Source organism: Rhinatrema bivittatum, chromosome 1 (assembly GCF_901001135.1).
Source record: "Rhinatrema bivittatum chromosome 1, aRhiBiv1.1, whole genome shotgun sequence".
Classification (NCBI taxonomy): domain Eukaryota; kingdom Metazoa; phylum Chordata; class Amphibia; order Gymnophiona; family Rhinatrematidae; genus Rhinatrema; species Rhinatrema bivittatum.
In genome coordinates, this window is record NC_042615.1 from 603,149,077 (window position 1) to 603,169,515 (window position 20,439).

The 20,439-nt window shown below is 41.6% G+C and overlaps 1 protein-coding gene across 3 annotated transcripts in view; it reads right to left on the minus strand.

Annotated features, from left to right (window-relative positions):
- Positions 1–20,439, minus strand: part of LOC115100886 (sorting nexin-2) — a 144,792-nt gene that overhangs the window by 38,116 nt on the left and 86,237 nt on the right. For all 3 annotated transcript variants that reach the window (XM_029619957.1, XM_029619938.1, XM_029619948.1), the window contains exon 11: positions 12,380–12,585. In XM_029619957.1, coding sequence (XP_029475817.1) covers positions 12,380–12,585 — 206 coding nt within the window. The remainder of the gene's footprint in view (positions 1–12,379; positions 12,586–20,439) is intronic.

Here is a 20,439-nt window from a genome sequence, read left to right on the forward strand (position 1 = left end):
CTGGCTCTCTCACAATAGTTAAATTAAATACTACTAAGCCTGAAATACTTCATCTTTCCACAATTCAACTATCTTCCTGCCATCCTCCAAGCCATCTCCTCATAGACAACTGTTCTATCCCAATCTCTTCTAAGGCCTGTTATCTCAGTGTATTACTTTATTCAGAATTATCCATGATTCACCACATTGCTTCTGTTAAAAAAAACAAACAAACAAAAAAAAAACCCTTTCTACAAAATTTACCTTTTAAAAAACCTAAAGTGTCTTATTTTATAATAAGAACATAAGAACATGCCATACTGGGTCAGACCAAGGGTCCATCAAGCCCAGCACCCTGTTTCCACCAGTGGCCAATCTAGGCCATAAGAACCTGGCAAGTACCCAAAAACTAAGTCTATTCCATGTTACCGTTGCTAGTAATAGCGGTGGTTATTATCTAAGTCAACTTAATTAATAGCATGTAAAGCAAAATTGCTTTCCTTGTAATAGGTGTTATCCCAGGACAGCAGGATGTAGTCCTCACATATGGGTGACGTCACTGACTGAGCCCTATTGCCAGAAAAACTGTCAAAGTTTCTAGAAACTTTTGACTGGCAGCCTGAGGCTACTGAGCATGCCCAACGTGCCATGATATTCTCTGCCACAGGGGTCTCACTCCAGTCTCGTATGTAGCAATAAGCTTTTAGCAAAAAATAAAATAATAAAAGGTATGAGACCCAACTCCGTGGGGTGGCGGGTGGGTTTCGTGAGGACTACATCCTGCTGCCCTGGGATAACACCTATTACAAGGTAAGCAATTTTGCTTTATCCCAGGACAAGCAGGATGCTAGTCCTCACATATGGGTGATTAGCAAGCTAGAGGCTGAGTCATTTTGTAGTGAATCAATTGTGAAGTATTGTTGTGGAAAATGAATCAGCCGAAGATCACAGCAGGTTGGATGTAGGAGGAGTTGGGATTAAACTGGAAACAAGTTCTTTAAGACAGATTGTCCATAGGCTGAATCTTGTCGTCCTTCCTTGTCCAAACAGTAATGAGCTGCAAAGGTATGAAGAGAACTCCATGTTGCTGTTTTACATATGTCAAGGATTGGCACTGAACGATAGTGTGCTACTGATGTTGACATTGCTCTTACTGAATGTGCCTTTACTCGCCCTTGGAGAGGAAGGCATGCTTTTTCATAGCAAAACTGTTTGCAATCTGCTAACCAATTGGATACAGTATGTTTACCCACTGCTTTCCCTGGTTTGTTCGGATCATAGGAAACAAAGAGTTGATTTTCTGTGGACTGCAGTCCGGTTTAATTAGAAAGATAGTGCACGCTTACAGTCCAAAGTATGTAAAGCCCGTTCGCCTTGGTGCGAATGAGGCCTTGGAAAGAATGTGGGTAAAACTATGGATTGGTTCAAGTGGAATTCCGTAACTATTTTAGGGAAGAATTTTGGATGTGTATGAAGAACCACTGTCATGTAGGAACTGTGTATAGGGTGCGTACGTGACAAGTGCTTGTAACTCACTAACCCTTCTAGCTGATGTAATAGCTATGAGGAAGATAGTCTTCCATGTGAGAAATTTAAGCTCATACTAATCTATGGGTTCGAAAGGAGAACGTATGAGTCTTGTTAATACCAAATTGAGGTCCCATTCTGTGACTGGTGGCCGAATTGGTGGTTTAAGGTGAGTTAAACCTCTCATAAACCTGCTGACAAGAGGTTGTGTGGATACTGGTGCATCTCCTATCTTATTATGGTAAGCTGAGATTGCACTTAAATGGACTCTTACAGATGACATCTGGAGACCAGATTCTGATAGATGGTATAAGTAGTCTAACAGAGAGGTTATGGGGCAGGTGAAAGGGTCTATATTCTTTTGTCTGCACCATATAGTAAATCTTTTCCATTTGGAAGAGTAATTCTTTCGTGTGGAAGGTTTACGTGAAGCTAGAAGCACTTGAGATACATTGGTTGAAAGATTGAGAGATTGTAAAATCAAGTTTTCAACATCAATGCTGTCAGGGATAGGGATTGAAGGTTGGGATGGCGCAACCGACCCTGATCCTGAGTTATGAGAGTGGGAGCTAGTCCCAGACGAATTGGATCTCTGACTGAGAGGTCTAGGAGTGTGGGAAACCACACTTGCCGAGGCCAATACGGGGCTATGAATATCATGGACCCTTTGTCCTGCTGAAGCTTCACTAGAGTCTTGGTTATGAGCGGTATCGGAGGATACGCGTATAGTAGGCCTGATTTCCAAGGACGAGCAAAGGTGTCCTTGCTTAACTGGGTCTTGTTTGTGCGTAGAAAACAGAAATTGTCCACTTTGTGATTCAGATGTGACGCAAAGAGGTCTATTGTTGGTTGTCCCCAACATTGGAATATCCTGGTCGCTACTGAGGGATCCAGGGACCATTCATGTGGTTGGAATTGACGACTGAGTCGATCCACCACTACATTGTGAATGCCTGCCAGATAAGTGGCCAGGAGGAACATTGAGTGTTTCAGGGTCCAGTCCCAGATCTGTGCGGCTTCTTGACAGAGGAGATACGAGCCTGTACCTCCCTGTTTGTTGATGTACCACATGGCCACTGTGTTGTCTGTTTGGATGAGAACAGTCTTGTGTGAAAGGCAGTCCTTGAAGGCAGGTAGCGCATAACGTATAGCTCGAAGCTCCAGAAAATTTATTTGATAAGTCGCTTCGAGTTTTGTCCAAGTGCCTTGGGTTTGGAGATTGTGTATGTGAGCTCCCCAACCCAAGGTGGATGCATCTGTAGTTAACGTTATTTGTGGGACTGGTTGCTGGAAGGGTAGGCCCTTGCGCAAGTTGTCCATGTTCGCCCACCAAAGTAGAGATGATCTTAGTTGGTGGGTTACTTGAATTGGATAATAAAGCGGTTGAATGGCTTGTATCCATTGTGACCTTAGAGTCCTTTGGGTAACCCTCATGGCAAGCCGTGCCATAGGAGTGACATGAACTGTGGAGGCCATATGGCCTAGTAAGGTTAGAAATTGATGGGCTGTTACTTGATGTCCAGAGTGAATCGAGTTTGCTAATGAAGATAGTGTTTGTGCCCGATCTTCGGGTAGAAAGGCTCTTGCAAGGATGGTGTTCAGTTCTGCTCCTATGAATTGGAGTAGTTGAGATGGAGTAAGATGGGACTTTTGGTAATTGATGAGAAAACCCGTGGAGTGTAGTAGAGAAGACAGAGCTCCTTTTTGAGATTGACTTCTGAAGAGCCAGTCTAGATATGGGAAGACATGGACACCTTGCTTGTGCAAGTGGGCTGCTATTACTGCCAGACATTTTGTGAAAACTCTGGGAGCAGAGGCAAGTCCGAATGGCAGTACTCTGTATTGGAAATGTTGATGACCTACCATGAAGCGCAGGTACTTGTGATGAGAAGGAAATATTGGAATGTGAGCATAGGCGTCTTGAAGATCCAGAGAACAAAGCCAATCTCCTGCTTGAAGAAGGAAAAGCATGGTGCCTAAAGAGACCATCCTGAATTTTTCTTTTTTTAGAAATTTGTTGAGATTTCTGAGATCTAGGATTGGTCATAGGCCTCCGGTTTTCTTTGGAATGAGGAAATAATGGGAATAGAATCCTCTGCCCTGCTGAAACCGGGGCACGAACTCTACAGCCCTGGCTTTCAGGAGGGTGGATAATTCTGTTTGTAAGTGAAGCAAATGATTTTTGCTGAGATGAGAGGAATTCGGTGGAGAATCTTGAGGAATGGTTAGGAAGTTGAGTTGATATCCTCAGTGTATAATTGAGAGGACCCATTGGTCCGATGTTATTGACATCCAAGCATTGTAAAAAGTGGACAGCCTGCCTCCCACTGGTAGTGTTGGTCGAGGATTGGAGCAGAGGCCTTGTTCTCTGGATATGATCTCAAAAACCAGTGGCAGGTCCGGTTTGTGGAGCTGGTTGAGGCCTAGTTGTTCTTTGTTGCCTCTGTTGTGGTCGGTGTTGGGACCTGGGAGGCCTCGGTCTGGATGAAGGAGGATAGTATCTCCTTTGTTTATAGAATGGGCGCCTAGTGTCCCTTTGTGGGGCCCTGCGGCTAGCATGTGTTGATGGGTCATGCGGAAGAGAAGATAATTGTCGCAGGGTCTCAGTGTGTTCACATAGTTGTGCGACTGCGTCTTGAACCTTGGTGCCAAACAAATTATCCCCAAGGCAAGGAAGGTCGACGAGCTTATCTTGCACTTCTGGCCTTAAGTCGGAGGCTTTGAGCCAGGCCCATCTTCTGGCAGTAATGCCAGATGCAGCAACTCTCGAAGCCGTCTCATAGGCATCATAGGCGGCGCGGACTTCATGTTTTCCTGTGTTTAATCCCTTATTAATGATGTTTTGTGCTGCCTCTTGATATTGTGCAGGCAGGGATGGCACAAACTCTCATCTGTTTCCAGAGGTTCCTCTGGTACTGGGTCATGTAGAGGTGGTATGCTGAGATCCTGGAGGTCAGCATTGCTCCTTGAAAGATTTTCCAACCCATTTGATCCAGAAATCTGTTATCCTTGCCTGGCGGGATAGATGAATGGGTTCTTGTACATCTAGAACGCTTCTGCGCAGACTCTACGACCACTGAGTGGTGGGGCAGTTGGGGTTTTTGATAGCCTGGTGCTGATTGCACTAGGTACGTAGAATCCACTCTTTTGTTCACTGCAGGAACTGTGCAGGGATGTTCCCAGATGCGTTGTTGTAACTGTAAGAGCACTTCATGGTTAGGAATTGCGAGATTATGTTTGGGAGGATCTACAAACTGGAGTATTTCCAGAGTTTGCTGTCTGTCATCCTTTTCTGCCTGCAAATTGAATGGGATAGAATCCGCCATTTCTTGGACAAAGGTAGAAAAAGAGAAATCCTCTGGAGGTGATTGTTTTCTGGGTTGAGGTGGGGAGGGATCAGACATGAAGTCCTCTGATGAGACCTCTGATGAAGTGTCTGACCAAGTGTCATATCCAGAAGGTTGGTGAGTAGGTGTAATCCTAGGAATCGTAGGTACACCTGAGAGTCCAGGTAGAGGTTCTTCAGACACAACATCCTCTATGTCCTCCTCCACTGGATTAGCAGGCAAGGAAGCAAGTAATTCTTGGTACCTTTTTGTCAGGATACCATGCAATGCTGCTTCTGCACTTGGAGCTTCAGAAGATGCAGGTGGGTGTTTTGGCATTGAGTGTCTTAATTTTTTCGATGATTTAAGTCTCGATGCCGATGCCTTGTGAGGAGGAGGTAAGGTGGGTGCCGTCGTGTAAACTGGCTTCAGCTGTGAAGTAGAAGGAACGGTCCAAGTCGATGCATGGAGAAAAGAGAATATCGAGATTGGAACGGTCACCAAAGGCATCGATGGAGCTTGTACAGTCGAAAAAGGAATAGACATCGATGTCTCCGATGCCATTGAAGTCTGCGGCATCGAGGTTGGTGTTGGTGGTATCATTGGCATCAGCGGAACCATCGGCATCGACGCGGTTGGAGGTGGCAATGCGGCCTCCGGCATAGATGTAAACGCTGGCATCGGTGCACCCGCCAACATCGGCGATGACGCCGGAACTTGTGCCTGAAGGCTTCTTTTACCATCTGTCTGATAAGGCCGATTAAGTCTGGCGTCGATGGTATCTGGGATGTCGATGCAGACGTCGATATCGATGGTGTCGGCAAGGGAATCGAGGATACGGAGGTCAGCGGAGGTTTGGATGACTTATGCTGCTTAGCAGTCTGTTCCCCTGGGGGGAGGGAGAAACGGAGACTCCAAGGATCGATGACGTTGGTGCTTGTGTTTAGGCCTAGATTCTGATACTGACCTGGTCGATGATGTCGACGGTACTGGTGATTGAGCATCGCCAGATCCCTCAATTCGCCGTTTAAGAAGAATTTTCTTAGTGACCCCTGTTGGTGAAGATTTGGTCGAAGTAGACTGTGAAGGCACTGATTGGAGGTGGAAAAGCTGTGACATTTTCTCCTGCCTCAGCTTTCTGCTTTTCGGGGTCATTTCCTGGCATTGTACACATGAAGAAATTTCATGTTTCTCTCCTAAACAGAGTACACATTCGAGATGTGGATCGGTTATAGACATGGTCCGGTTACAGACCGGGCATTTTTTAAAGCCCGAAGCCATGTCTCTATCGACAGCCATCGATGGAAAATCTCTGAGAAGAGAAGAGAAGAGAAATCTTGAGAAGAGAAAAATCCAAATAATTGTTTTTGTCACCATCCGGTGACAAATGAGATTTTGTGAGACCCCAAGTGGGGAAAAAAGAGAAAAAAAGTGACTTTTTCAGTCAAAGTTAGTGAGAAGATCTCACAGGGCTCCTGTCACCGCGATGCTGAGAGCAGCGCGGAAAAACGAAGACTGAGTGAGACCCCTGTGGCAGAGAATATCATGGCATACTGGGCATGCTCAGTAGCCTCAGGCTGCCAGTCAAAAGTTTCTAGAAACTTTGACAGAAGTTTTTCCCGCAATAGGGCTCAGTCAGTGATGTCATCCATATGTGAGGACTAGCATCCTGCTTGTCCTGGGATAATGGACTTCTCCTCCAAGAACTTATCCAATCCTTTTTTAAACACAGCTATACTAACTGCACTAACCACATCTTCTGGCTACAAATTCCAGAGTTTAATTGTGCGTTGAGTGAAAAAGAACTTTCTCTGATTAGTTTTAAATGTGCCACATGCTAACTTCATGGAGTGCCCCCTAGTCTATTATCCGAAAGAGTAAAAAACAGATTCACATCTACCCGTTCTAGACCTCTCATGATTTTAAACACTTCTATCATATCCCCCTTCAGCCATCTCTTCTCCAAGCTGAAAAGTCCTAACCTCTTTAGTCTTTCCTCATAGGGGAGCTGTTCCGTTCCCTTTATCATTTGGTCGCCCTTCTCTGTACTTCTCCATCGCAATTATATCTTTTTTGAGATGTGGCGACCAGAATTGTACACAGCATTTAAGGTGTGGTCTCACCATGGAGGCATTATGACATTTCCCGTTTTATTCACCATTCCCTTTCTAATAATTTTGGTTAGTCCTCCAAGCTCCGAGTTTCTCTGGTTTTGACTACTGCAATGGTCTACTTCTAGGTCTTCCTGACTCTTCTCTTCACCCTTTACAATTAGCACACAAAATAGCGGCTCAAATTCTCTCTGGACAAAATACAAGATCATATTTTCCCTGTTCTTTTTTTCTCTTCATTGGCTTCCCATTTCGTTATGTGTCAGTGCAGTTCCTCTCCACAGGACCGAACAGCAAAAGTTGTCAGTCTCATTCATAGCTTAATCTATAACCCTTCAGCTATTTGGCAATGCACTCTCCTCCGACTATCAACCTCCAAGACAACTATGCTCTTCCAATAAATGTTTACTTGAAGTACTGACTGTACATCTGGCTAGATTAGATCTTACTAGATGTCAAGCTTCTTCTATTGATGGCCCTTCATTGTGGAACTCCCTCCCCAATTACTAATCCATCTCCAAGGAATTCAAGAAACTAAAAACTCACTTATTCACACTTGCCAATAACACCTAATTTTTCTTTCTTTCTACTTTTCCCTTTCCCTATTTTATTTTTACTTCAGATAAATTGTACATGTTTTAGCTACTTTTGTTACTGTGTTTTTATTATGTATTGAATTGTAAACTGATTAGGTCTACCCAAATTGATTTAGCAGTATATAAAAAAGTTTCAAATAAATAAAATAGTAATGCTTGAATTGCCAGAAGCGGTTTCTCTGGAAATACAGTCTTTAAAATGTGTAGAATGGATGCCTTGTTGAAGATTGCTGTTCATTCCTGTGGAAAGGGACTGAACTGCCACATACTATTCCTTTAAGCCCCTGGTTTTTTTTGGTTTTTTTTAAATTTTTGTCTAAGGAGGTTATCACCAAGACAGAGCATGTCAGTCAACTTTTCGTGAACATCCTCGTGTAGGATACTGGCTCTCAACCAGGCCATGTGGCGAGCTGCAATGGAGTTAGAGAAGAAGTGTGAGGTGGTATCAAACACCTCATAAACAGATTGAAGATGGCGTATACATTTTTTGGCATCCAGCAGTGGCTGAGGGTATGCAATTCTGCTATCACTGGCTGGAAGAAAATTTCAGTTTTTGTATATAGTCATGTAAGTTCTGGACCATGTACAATGTATGAGCGGTAATCCTTGCATTAAGCACGGATCAGAAATATCTTTTTGCTAAAATTGTTCAAGAGCCTGGTATTTTCCCCAGCAGCGTGTCTGAATATATTGCTTCTTTGGTTCTTTAAGAACAGATTCTACCACTACTGTTTGATGGGACAATTGTACTATTCTGAAGCCTGTGAATGTTTGAACTCATAACTTGAGGTCAAGTTTCCTTACTAATGGAGCAAAGGAGATGAGATTTTCCCCCCACATTCTCATTTGTAAACCTTACAGAATATGAACTAGAATAGCTTCTGGGTCCACTGGAGGCAGCCCAAGATGTCTGGCAATGTTTACTCCTAGGGCTTTTCTTAATATGTCCAGAAACCTGGATTAAGAAAGGTCTTCCAGGGGAGATGGGAGCTCTGGAGGATCCAGAGAGGATCAAAGGGAATCCCTTCTAGGAGCCCACAGGCATGGGAAAATGAATTTAGGACTGTAATAATGAAGCTTGTGGCTGAGGAGGGGGTTTTCAATCATCTTGTCTGAAAGAACTTCTGTGTACATCATTAGAATGGCTAGAGTCTGCTGCATGCCAATGCCATGAACTAGAAGCACCTTGCACGTGTTCTGCTGGAGAATCCACATGTATGAGGGATTCTGGGACTCCCTCTTGTGGCAATCTTTCACCAACTCTACTACTTGGTCAAGTGACTTGATGTGCCTTCTGATCTGGTATAGGTGGTGGAACATCCTCTTCTGATACTAGAATAGAATGTTGTGCATTTTCTGGACTTTGTAGGATTTGAACTGGGAGACAACTGGATATAAGAGGCACCAAAAAGCAAAGAGAATCCAGTGTTTCTAAATTCAGTTCTTGTGATAGCAGTTTTGTTGGTAAGAGAGCTCTATTAATCTGTGGTAGAAGGGGGAGATCATATCCTCTTCTGGTCCTACAAAGACTTTGCTCAAATCAGCATATTCAGCGGGCATCAGCATCAAGGATTGTGTGCTGAGGATTTCTGTGATGGTGCCAATGCAGCCATGTGCATTGATAGCACCAATATACTTAAGTCAATGCTTTTTTAATGCTTGATGCTCTGGTGGTTCTGCACAATGACACCTCATTTTCTTATTATCCCAACCATTAGGTCAGTATTCTTGCCAACAATGTTTTGTATGCCCTCTTTCTCTCTCTCTACTTTCACATATCCTTCCTCAGCCAAAATATACCACTTAAGACACCGGTCTAATTGCACATCCACAGGCGTAATTTATGTAATTATATGGCCTTGTCCCTTTATCTATGTAGGGAAAACTTTAAGACCCTTATGTATGAAGATTATTGAGCATCGCTTTTGCCTTCATATGGGCCAGTTAGAATCACCCCCTTATTTCTCATTGGAGCTCTCACATTGAGTCGTTGACCTTCAGTTTTTCACCTAAAAGGTTTGTAAGCCCTTCAGTAGGGGAGGCAATATTCCAACTTATTTTCTCCACCACAAACAGCAGTGGATATTTGAGTTGCAATCTCTTGCTCCAGCTGGCCTTAACAAAGACATTTAATGCCATCATTTCTACTAATTTCTTTGTTGCTCTTTACTCTCAGTCACTTCTTTGCTAATATCCACTGCCTATTGGCTCCTTTTGGTCATATGACATCCAGCATTTCTGGTCTGACATATTGCCTTTTCTGCCTTATATTTCCCCTGCACTAGATGCCCCACTGCCAGATGGTGTATATGCCTGTCATGGCACTAATCTCAAGAGAGTCTCCCCTGGCTCAATTTTCATTGTTTCTCGTTTCTATTTATTGTGTGCTGACTCTGCACTTCCTTTTTAAATTAAGGTTGTTTCCCACGTTTCCTCAATGAGCTTAAGAAGCTGGTTTAAAAAAAAAAAAAAAAAAAAAAAAAAAGGTATTTTCTCATTTTCAGCACTTTGTACATGTGGTTCGTCTGAGGAATTTACCTTCGTATTCTTGTTCTTTAAGTAGCTTTCCCTGCCGCAACGCACTAAGCTGGCCAACCCCCGGCAATTCGCCTGCTAAAACATCTCAGCTTTTCATCAACATACGATTATGTACCTATGCCTTTGGGGGGTGGGGGTGAGGTCCTCTGCTTTGGTTGTGTATGATGTATAATTTCTTTTTCCACACACTTGCAATTTAACTTACCTTCTCTATCGACGCACTATGTTGATTGATCCTTGGTGATTCACCTTCTTATACTGTTTTAGCTTCTTGTTAAGGTATGTTTATGTTTCTATACTTGCCTCTTAGGTACCTCTCTTCGAGCTCCAGTTTTCAATTCACGTGTTTTTCTGCCTCTACTCGCTGCCACCCTAGCATCTTTCCTCATCTGCTGCTCATAATAATTGTTCCTTAGTATTGCTCAGTCTTGTCTGGAGACTTTGTAGTTGTGTAACTTTCATTTTTTAATTTACTCTTCCTACTTCACAGTTTTTGTATATCTTTCAGGAATGTGTGTCCCTATGATCATTGTCTAACACCCCTTTGATTTTTTTTTTTTGTTATTTTTGTATTATATACAAACAATTAGATTGTGTATTTTTTGAATTATGTGTCTTCATGATAGTTATCTTGCACCCGTTTATGCTGAAAGATTTCTTTGCATTATGCTTCCCAACTGCCTATACATATATTTTTTTGAAATGAGTCTTTTTGAATATTATCCGTTTAATTTTGTTGATATATTTCTTTGAATCTTACAGTTTAACTGCCCTTTTGCCTCCTTGTGCTCTGTACATTGATTTCCTTCTTTAACTCCACTCCCGAGAATGAGCTTTGTAATTTAATTCCCTAATATGTGTCTTACATGTTTAAAGCTTTACCTATTGAATGTTACCTCTTATTTTCTGAATACCAATTTTTTTTATTTTTCTTGTATTTCTTTTCATTTTTATTCTTATAACTTTATTGTAGCCACAACATTCTTGTTCCTGTTCTCTTGATTTCAGCTGTTTATATTTTGTTTCCAGAGGTTTTGGGTCCCTCCTGACAAAGCCCCTCTGGCAAAACATGGCCATGTCGGGGACTTTATTGAATCTTATTCATACTACAATTGAACTACTTAGTTTGAACTTTAAAGCTTGTAATATTTATTGAATATTCAAGAAATGAACAGGATTTACCTAATTTCACACATCTATTTGCTGTTCTGCTGCTTTGTGTGTGAATAATTTGTTCTACCCATATAAGTTTGCCTCCTTTTCTTTGACAAGTGGGGGCCGAGCATTCAGCCTGTTCAATTGACAGGGGAGATATTTTAGAGGAGCTAGTGCTTAACTCTTTCCTTGGTGAAGGCAGACGAGTCTACACTTCAGAAAGAGGACCAACTGCTGATTCTCCAATGAACACATTTTCCGTTGTGGTCATTGGGACATCTGTACAGAATTGTAACAATTTACTTGATTGTAATTGTGTCCATCCTTAATGGACATTTTCCTGCCAGTCTTTAAACCTACATACTATGGCTTCTTCTTGGTAGACATTCCTACTAAAACTTTTTTTTTTTTTTTAATAAAAGTAGCAATGAAAAGTGATGTTTGGGGGTTGCTGAAGAGTGAGACAAATTTAAAGATAAGTTTGAAAATGTCTTAAAAAAAAAAAAGAGAGAGAAGGTACATGTCCATGCTAGTGCTCGGATGAAAAAATGACTGAGGGGGCTCATGAGGCAATGTCTGAGCAGGAATTCCTGCACTTGCTCGTCTGAGCAGAAAGCTCTACTACTATATGACAGAAGGGTCAGGTGGTACTGTTAAATGAAATCACCCAAATGTTATGGCTAATTCAGCCCTGCTTATCGATGGAAAATGTCATTTTTAATTTCATTTTTGCTTACAACACAATACAAAGATACTTCACAGATTTCAGTTATAGCTGCATACAAATGAATATAAAGAGTTACAGATTGCAATCAAGTATTGATATATTTAGACCATCTCACTGACTATCAAGTTCCCAATGCCGCCTCAGGAATGGATCATATTAGGATAATTTGCAGCTTTACTGGTCTGTTAGGATTTTTTTTTAATTGATTTTACTCTGTCAGCTTAAAATTCTCTTAAATTCTCTTAAAAAAAAAAAAGCTCAAGCACATTAAGTACAGGAGAAAATTCAGCACCAACTGCTTCGAGATTTTCCTTTTGAAATGTGGAAAAAAAAAAAATCAGATCCAGGTTAAAGCTTTATTTCTTTCATTCAACAGAAACTGCCCTAGTACATCATAATAAACAATTTGTCAAGTCTTACTTTAACAGCAGCAATAAGACGAATGTAGTCACCGAGCAGTTCTGAAAACATATAGAAGTCTGCAAAGGCCTGCTCTTGATGCAACTGGTCAATCTTTTCCTCCACCTCTGCAAGCTGAGACAGAGCTCTAGACAATGCAGTATGATCCTCCGAGTTACCCAACATGGCAGCACTTTTAGCAAAGGCAGCCGTGTTGACTGAAAGTTCTGAAATGGGAAAAAATGGTTAAAGGCTTCTGTATGCAGAAGCATTATCTTCATGCAATAGGAGAAGGATGTGAGGAACAGCTTCCCAAGAGAGGTGGTAGGGGCAAAAATGGAAATAGGATTCAAAAAACAGAAACCCAAGAGTATAAAAAAAAACTTAAGCTCAGGTATGGTCTGCTACATTGCAGCAGGAGAGGAAAATGGACAAATTAGATGGCACTGCTGTCATTCTTTTTCCATGCACAAAAAATGTTAACTTTTAAAGGGGGAGTATATACTGATAAAACCTCATTACCTGTGTCTTTTCCTATACACCTCCTTGTCAACCCCATTCAGCAAATAAGCTGCTGTTATGTGTTCCATTCTCCTCCTTGCCAAGTCCAACTCTGTGCTTTCTACTCTGCTGCACCAATCACCTGAAACAGGTGAGTTGGTTGATCATACTCCCTCTCTGGCATATTCAAAGTCTGCCTAAAAATGATTTGAGGTTACTTTTATCTTAAACCCCGGCTCTTCCTGATCATTGCTATGTTAACCATGTTTACATTAAAACATTTCTTGAAACCTATTTGTCTCAACTGTCTCTTGACTAGACACTAAGCTCCATGGAGCAGCTCTCTCATGTGTATTTTACATCTAGTAGCATTATAGAAACAGGTAGTTATATTTTATTAGTAGCTAATATGGACACTAAAGACACAATCATAGTTGAAATCAATAAAAAGATTTATTTCTAAGAACATTACAACTTAACGCGTTAAATTTAAACTGCATGGACTTAGAATTCCTTGTCCTTTAACCAGCATAATATAGTAGTTTCTCCATACATATATGTTTATACCTCGATACTTTGATGCTTACAGGTGCACCAACCTACAAGCCAATTTTCAAAAGGAAAAGTGCTGTGGCTGGCCAGTGCCGTGAATTCTGTATCCTGCATGCTTTACAGGCACAAAATATAAGCAGTAACACACACACGGATTTCAAAATGTAATCCCTGCATATATATTTATTGGTCTGCTCTAATCCTGCCCTTTTCCCTGCAGGGTAAAAGTATGTATGCTATGGACAGTATGTGCATTTTTCTCTGTATAGAGGGCGATGAGGCAATTTTCAAAGGGTTTTTTTTCCCCACACAAGATATTAATTTACTTGCTGAAATTTCTTTAAAAACTGCCCCACCCCTAGAGTATGTATTACTAAATATTTCTATAGCGCTACATGACATACGCAGTGGTGAAGAAACACACAAACAAGATAGTCCCTGCTCAATAGAGCATACAAGCTAATAACACAATACAGGACAAGAGACTTGGGTTATTTCATAAAGCAAGACAATGTAGATAAACATCCTTCAAAAATTAGAAGAAGGATCCATCTGAAGAAAACAGGATAAAACATAAGCATTGTCAAGTTAAGTGTAAAACATTGATAAGACAGGCGAAGAGAGAATTTGAAATGAAGTTGGCCATAGAGGCAAAAACTCATAATAAAAACTTTTAAAAATATATCCAAAGCAAGAAACCTGTGAGGGAGTAGGTTGGACCATTAGATGACAGAGGAGTTAAAGGGGCTCTTAGGGAAGATAAGGCCATTGCAGAAAGACTAAATGAATTCTCTGCTTCCGTATTTACTAATGAGGATGTTGGGGAGATACCAGTTCCGGAGATGGTTTTCAGGGATGATGATTCAGACAAACTGAACAAAATCACTGTAAACCTGGAAGATGTAGTAGGCCAGATTGACAAACTAAAGAGTAGCAAATCACCTGGACCAGATGGCATGCATCCTAGGGTATTGAAGGAACTAAAAAATGAAATTTCTGATCTATTAGTTAAAATTTGTAACCTATCATTTAAATCATCCATTTTATCTGAAGGCTGGAGGGTGGCCAGTGTAACTCCAATATTTAAAAAAGGCTCCAGGGGTGATCCGGGTAACTATAGACCAGTGAGCCTGACTTCAGTGCCGGGAAAAATAGTGGAAACTATTCTCAAGATCAAAATCTTAGAGCATATAGAAAGACATGGTGTAATGGAACACAGTCAACATGGATTTACCCAAGGGAAGTCTTGCCTAACAAATCTGCTTCATTTGTTTTGAAGGAGTTAATAAACATGTGGATAAAGGTGAACAGGTAGATGATGTGTATTTGGATTTTCAGTAGGCGTTTGACAAAATCCCTCATGAAAGGCTTCTACATAAAATAAAAAGGCATGGGATAGGAGGCGATGTCCTTTCGTGGATTACAAACTGATTAAAAGACAGGAAACGGTAGGATTAAATGGTCAATTTTCTCAGTGGAAAAAGGTAAACAGTGGAGTGCCTCAGGGATCTGTACTTGGACCGGTGCTTTTCTCTCTCTCTCTGTATGTATATATTATATATATATACATATATACACACACACACACACACATATATATATATATATATATATATATATATATATAAATAAATGATCTGGAACGGAATACGAATGAGGTTATCAAATTTGCAGATGATACAAAATTAGTTAAATCACAAGCGGACTGTGATACATTACAGAAGGACCTTGCAAGACTGGAAGATTGGGCATCCAAATGGCAGATGAAATTTAATGTGGCAAGTGCAAGGTGTTGTATATAGGGAAAAATAATCCTTATTGTAGTTACACGATGTTAGGTTCCATATTAAGAGCTACCACCCAGGAAAAGGATCTAGGCATCATAGTGGATAATACTGTAAAACCGTCAGCTCAGTGTGCTGCAGCAGTCAAAAAAGCAAATAGAATGTTAGGAATTATTAGGAAGGGAATGGTTAATAAAACAGAAAATGTCATAATGCCTCTATAATCGCTCCATGGTGAGACCGCACCTTGAATACTGTGTACAATTCTGGTCGCCGCATCTCAAAAAAGATATAGTTGTAATGGAGAAGGTACAGAGAAGGGCAAACAAAATGATAAAGGGGATGGAACAGCTCCCTATGAGGAAAGGCTGAAGAGGTTAGGGCTGTTCAGCTTGGAGAAGAGACGGCTGAGGGGGGATATGATAGAGATCTTTATCATGAAAGGTCTTGAACCAGTAATTTACACTTTCAAATAATAGAAGGACTAGGGGGCATTCGATGAAGTTAGCAAGTAGCACATTTAAGACTAATCGAAGAAAAATCTTTTTCACTCAACGCACAATAAAGCTCTGGAATTTGTTGCCAGAGGATGTGGTTAGAGCATTTAGTGTAGCTGGGTTCAAAAAAGGAGAAGTCCATGAATGGCTATTAATCAAGTTTTCTTAGGGAATAGCCACTGCTATTAATTGCATCAGTAGCATGGGATCTTCTTAGTGTTTGGGTAATTGCCAAGTTCTTGTGGTCTGGTTTGGCCTCTGTTGGAAACAGGATGCTGGGCTTGATGGACCCTTGGTCTGACCCAGCATGGAAATTTCTTATGTTCTTATAGTGCCTTTCCCTCAAGTTGGACATCTTCTCTTTTTTACACTTCCATTTTACATTAAAAAAAAAAACTGCATTACTTCTGTTCTGGGGTTTAAATAAGCACAAGTTAGCTTAAATAGGGGAAAAACAGAGGGAACAGATTCAAAATGAACTTTATTATATGAATTAAACTATACAGAAACAGAATATGATGGCAGATAAGGACATTAAGGCTTAATTTTACTTCCTGGTGCAATACTATAGACCTCAGTCAATCTCTGGCTTTCCTATCATTTTACTCAGTGCACATCCCATGTTTTCTTGAATTCCATTACTGTTTTTGACTCCAACACTGCCCCTGGGAGGCTGTACCAGGCATCCACCACTTTCTGCATGAAGACATTCTGATGTTAGTCCTCATATACTAACTTCTTGCTCTCAAACTTCCTTTACACTAAAAGTAACTTTGCTTTCTCTAAATGGTGTTCTCCATAGACAGCAGGATGAATTAGCCATGACACTTGGGCAACAATACACAACAGTGCAGAACAAACCCTTCTCGTAGATTATAGAGCTTTTGCTCTACTAAGCATGTGGGGGAGTTTCTGCACAAGCATTGGATCATAAGCCCCTCAGTTGATTTCAGAGCTAACTGAATCTACAAGGAGGCGGGCAGGTATTAAGAATAGTTAATTCATCCTGTTGTCTATGAAGGATACAATTATGGTAAGCAAACTTGCTTTCTCTGTTGACAAGCAGAGCTGAATTAGCTAAGACACATGGGGAGTACCAAGCTGAGGGTTTCTGCAGAGCACTTGCTGAAAAAGCAACCTACAATCGCTTGTCCAAATTTACTGTCAGTTCTTGACAGATTGTCCAGACAGTAATAGGAGATTACGGTGTGCACTGAAGAGCAAGTTGAAGCTTTACAGATGAGCCACTGATGCAGCCATGGCTTTAACTTGAGCCTTAACGGAATCTGTGATCTGGAGACCAGCAAGTATATAATGTGTGATACAATCTGCTAGCCAAATGGACAATGTTTGCTTAGCAACTGTTATGCCCAAATGGTTAGGGTCATAAAGGATGAATAGGTGTGAAGCCTGACAGCACAGCTGAGTTCTCTTTTTGTAGTAAGCCAAGGCTCTTACATTGCAATTAAGGAAGGGTTTTTCACCTTCGTGCACATGTAGCCTTGGAAAGAATGTGGGTAAAACAATGGTTCGATTTATAGGAAAAGCTGAAATATTTTAGTAGAAACTTGAGGTGGGTGTGGAGCACCACCCGATTATGGAAGAACTGCATATATGGAGAGTAATGTACCAATGCCCGATTGTCTGCTTTTAGCTTTGTTAAACTTCTCTTACTTTATGAAAGTAAGGACAAGTTTCTTGTCCTGCATGTTTGTCTGATTAGAATGTAAGCTCTATTGAGCAGGGACTGTCTTTTTGTTTGTTTGTACAGCACTGCGTACGTCATGAACAGCTATAGAAATGTTAAATTTAGAAGAAGTAGTAGAAGTAGAAAACAAGCAAAGAGGATGTCAGAAAAAGGTAATAAAAAAGCAGTTAATCTAATGCTTTGCACTGGTTATTACTATGAAGTATGCTTTACAAACCAGTGAATAGAACAAACATGACAAGCAGTTTTGGTTTTTTTACATTAGATAATATTTGTATAACTAGTTTTATGGCAAATTATAATCAACTACCTCCACCTCAAAACCATATAGATGAGAGATGCATTAGCAACTATGGTTATGTGTAGATAAAACTATAAGTGAATTGATGTAGCTTGTTGAACAAAATGTACCTTACATTCTAGAAAATTAACAAGGAAAAATAAATCAATCACCCATTAAGAAACCTGCAATAAGCGGGATACAAATATTAAATAAAATTTAAAAAAATACAACAAACAAGAAACAACTTGGAGATGGTGGAAAAGGAGTGAGACCAAAATGACAATGCCAAAATATCTTAATTCTTCACATCTTCACAGTATTTTAGATTATTCTTCAGATAGGTTATAAACTCTGAGGCCAATATTCAATAAAGTGAGAAGTGGACTAATTATCCAGCTAAAGTTATCGGAATATACTTGCCTAAAGTTATCTGGCTACATATAACAGCATAGCTTTAAAACCTAATTGGCTATGTCTGAATATAACCCGTTAGGTTTGAAAGTTATCTGGTCACATGTGGGGAAATAAGATATCCAGTTAAGTGGCAGCATAGGGAAAGGCAAAAGCAAAACTCCTCCAAGGCCTTCAGGCCCAATCCTCAAGCCCCCCCCCCCCCACAAAACAGTAAAAGATAAGTATGGGTATAGTGTCAGACTCCCCTTCCCCTTTCCCCTCCCACCACCAAAACCCACCAAACAAACCAAATAGGGGGGCTAGAGCTCCAGGGCCGGCCTCTCCTTCCCCCTTTTATATTTTTAACAAAATCTGACTCCCTCTTGCCCCCACCCCACCCTCCACCCATAATCTCTTTATAACCCTTGGGTACCTCCCCACTCGCAAGTTATCTGGCTAAATTCCTACTTTTGAATACTGGAGCCACTTGTCCAGCTAAAATTTAGCCAAATAAAAATAGGCATTCCAACGGCATTCCAGGGCGGAATGAAGTTATCTGGCTAACTTAACTTAGCTAGATATAGTTGAAAACTGGCTATCTGGCCCCATATGGCAGGATAGCAGAGTTGCTTACCTGTAACAGGTGTTCTCCCAGGACAGCAGAATGTAGTCCTCACATATGGGTGACATCATCGATGGAGCCCTATCATGGAACACTTTTGTCAAAGTTTCTAGAACTTTGACTGGCACACTGAGCATGCCCAGCATGCCACCAACCCTGCATCCAGCAGGGGTCCCCCTTCAGTCTCGTTTTTAGCAAAACGTATGAGCAAACAATAAAATAAAACGTAAGAGAACCCAACTCTGCGGGGTGGCGGGAGGGTTCCATGAGGACTAACATCCTGTCCTGGGAGAACACCTGTTACAGGTAAGCAACTCTGCTTTCTCCCAGGACAAGCAGAATGGTAGTCCTCACATATGGGTGAATAGCGAGCTACAGGATGCCCGAATAGAGTGAACCAAAAGCACCCAATGACGTGCAACAGCACAACAACAAGGATGGTTTTGGGTATGAAGGCAGCCTGAGTTTCAGTGGGTTGCAGGAAGGAAGTTGGGTTATTAAACTGGAAACAAATTACATAGGACAGACTGGCCAAAGATGGAATCCTGCTTGCCAGCCTTGTCGAGACAATAATGAGCTGCAAAGGTGTGGAGAGAGCGCTATTGACGTTGCCATGGCTCTTACTGAATGCGCTTTAACGTGTTCCTGTAGCGGAAGGCCTGCTTGTTGGTAGCAGAAGGTAATACAGTTCGCCAGCCAGGTGGTCAAGGTCTGCTTGCCCAGCAGAATTCCCAGTTTGGTTTTATCGAAGGAGACAAACAGTTGAGTGGACTTCCTATGGGCTGTAGTGCAGTCCAAATAAAAGGTTTACAGTCCAAGGAATGCAGGACCCGCTCACCTGGGTGTGAGTGAGGTTTTGGATAAAAGGTAGGAAGTATTATGGACTGATTTAAGTGGAAATCAGAAACTACCTTTGGCAGAAATTTAGGGTGAGTGTGGAGTACCACACAATCGTGGAGAAATTTGGCATAAGGTGGGTATGTTACCAGTGCCTGTAGCTCACCGACTCTGTGAGCCGATGTTATAGCAACTAGAAAGAGCACTTTCCAAGTGAGATGACTGAGCTCGCAGGAGTGCAGAGGCTCGAACGGAGGTCGCATGAGCCGTGCTAGCACAACATTGAGGTCCCATGCCGGAACCAGAGGACGCAGTGGAGGCTTTAGTTGTAGCAAGCCTCTCATAAAGCGCCCTACAAGGGGTTGTGCTGAAATCGGCGCATCTCCTACACCTTTATGGTAAGCGGCTATGGCGCTGACATGCACTCAGATGAAGTTTGTAGGCCAGACTCAGAGAGGTACCAGAGGTAGTCCAGGAACCTCGTTGTGGGGTAGGAAAAGGGGTCTATTTCCCTTGTCATGCACCACAAGGAGAATCTTTTCCACTTGGAACGATAAGATTTCCTAGTAGAAGGCTTCCGTGAAGCCACAAGGACCTGGGACACATTGTCAGAAAGGTTAAAGGATTGTAGTATCAACCTTTCAACATCCATGCTGACAGGGAGTGGAGGTACGGATGCCGCAACAGTCCGTTGTTCTGCGTTATTAGAGTTGGATCTGTGCCCAGGCAAATTGGTTGCTGGACAGAGGTTGCATAGGATGGGAAACCAAACCTGCCTGCCAGGATCATTGTGCCCCGATCTTGTCGTAACTTCGCGAGAGTCCTGCTGATGAGTGTAGGCGGAGGGTAGGCATATAGAAGGCCCGTTGTTCACGAGTGGACGAAACATCTCTTGGAGATGTCG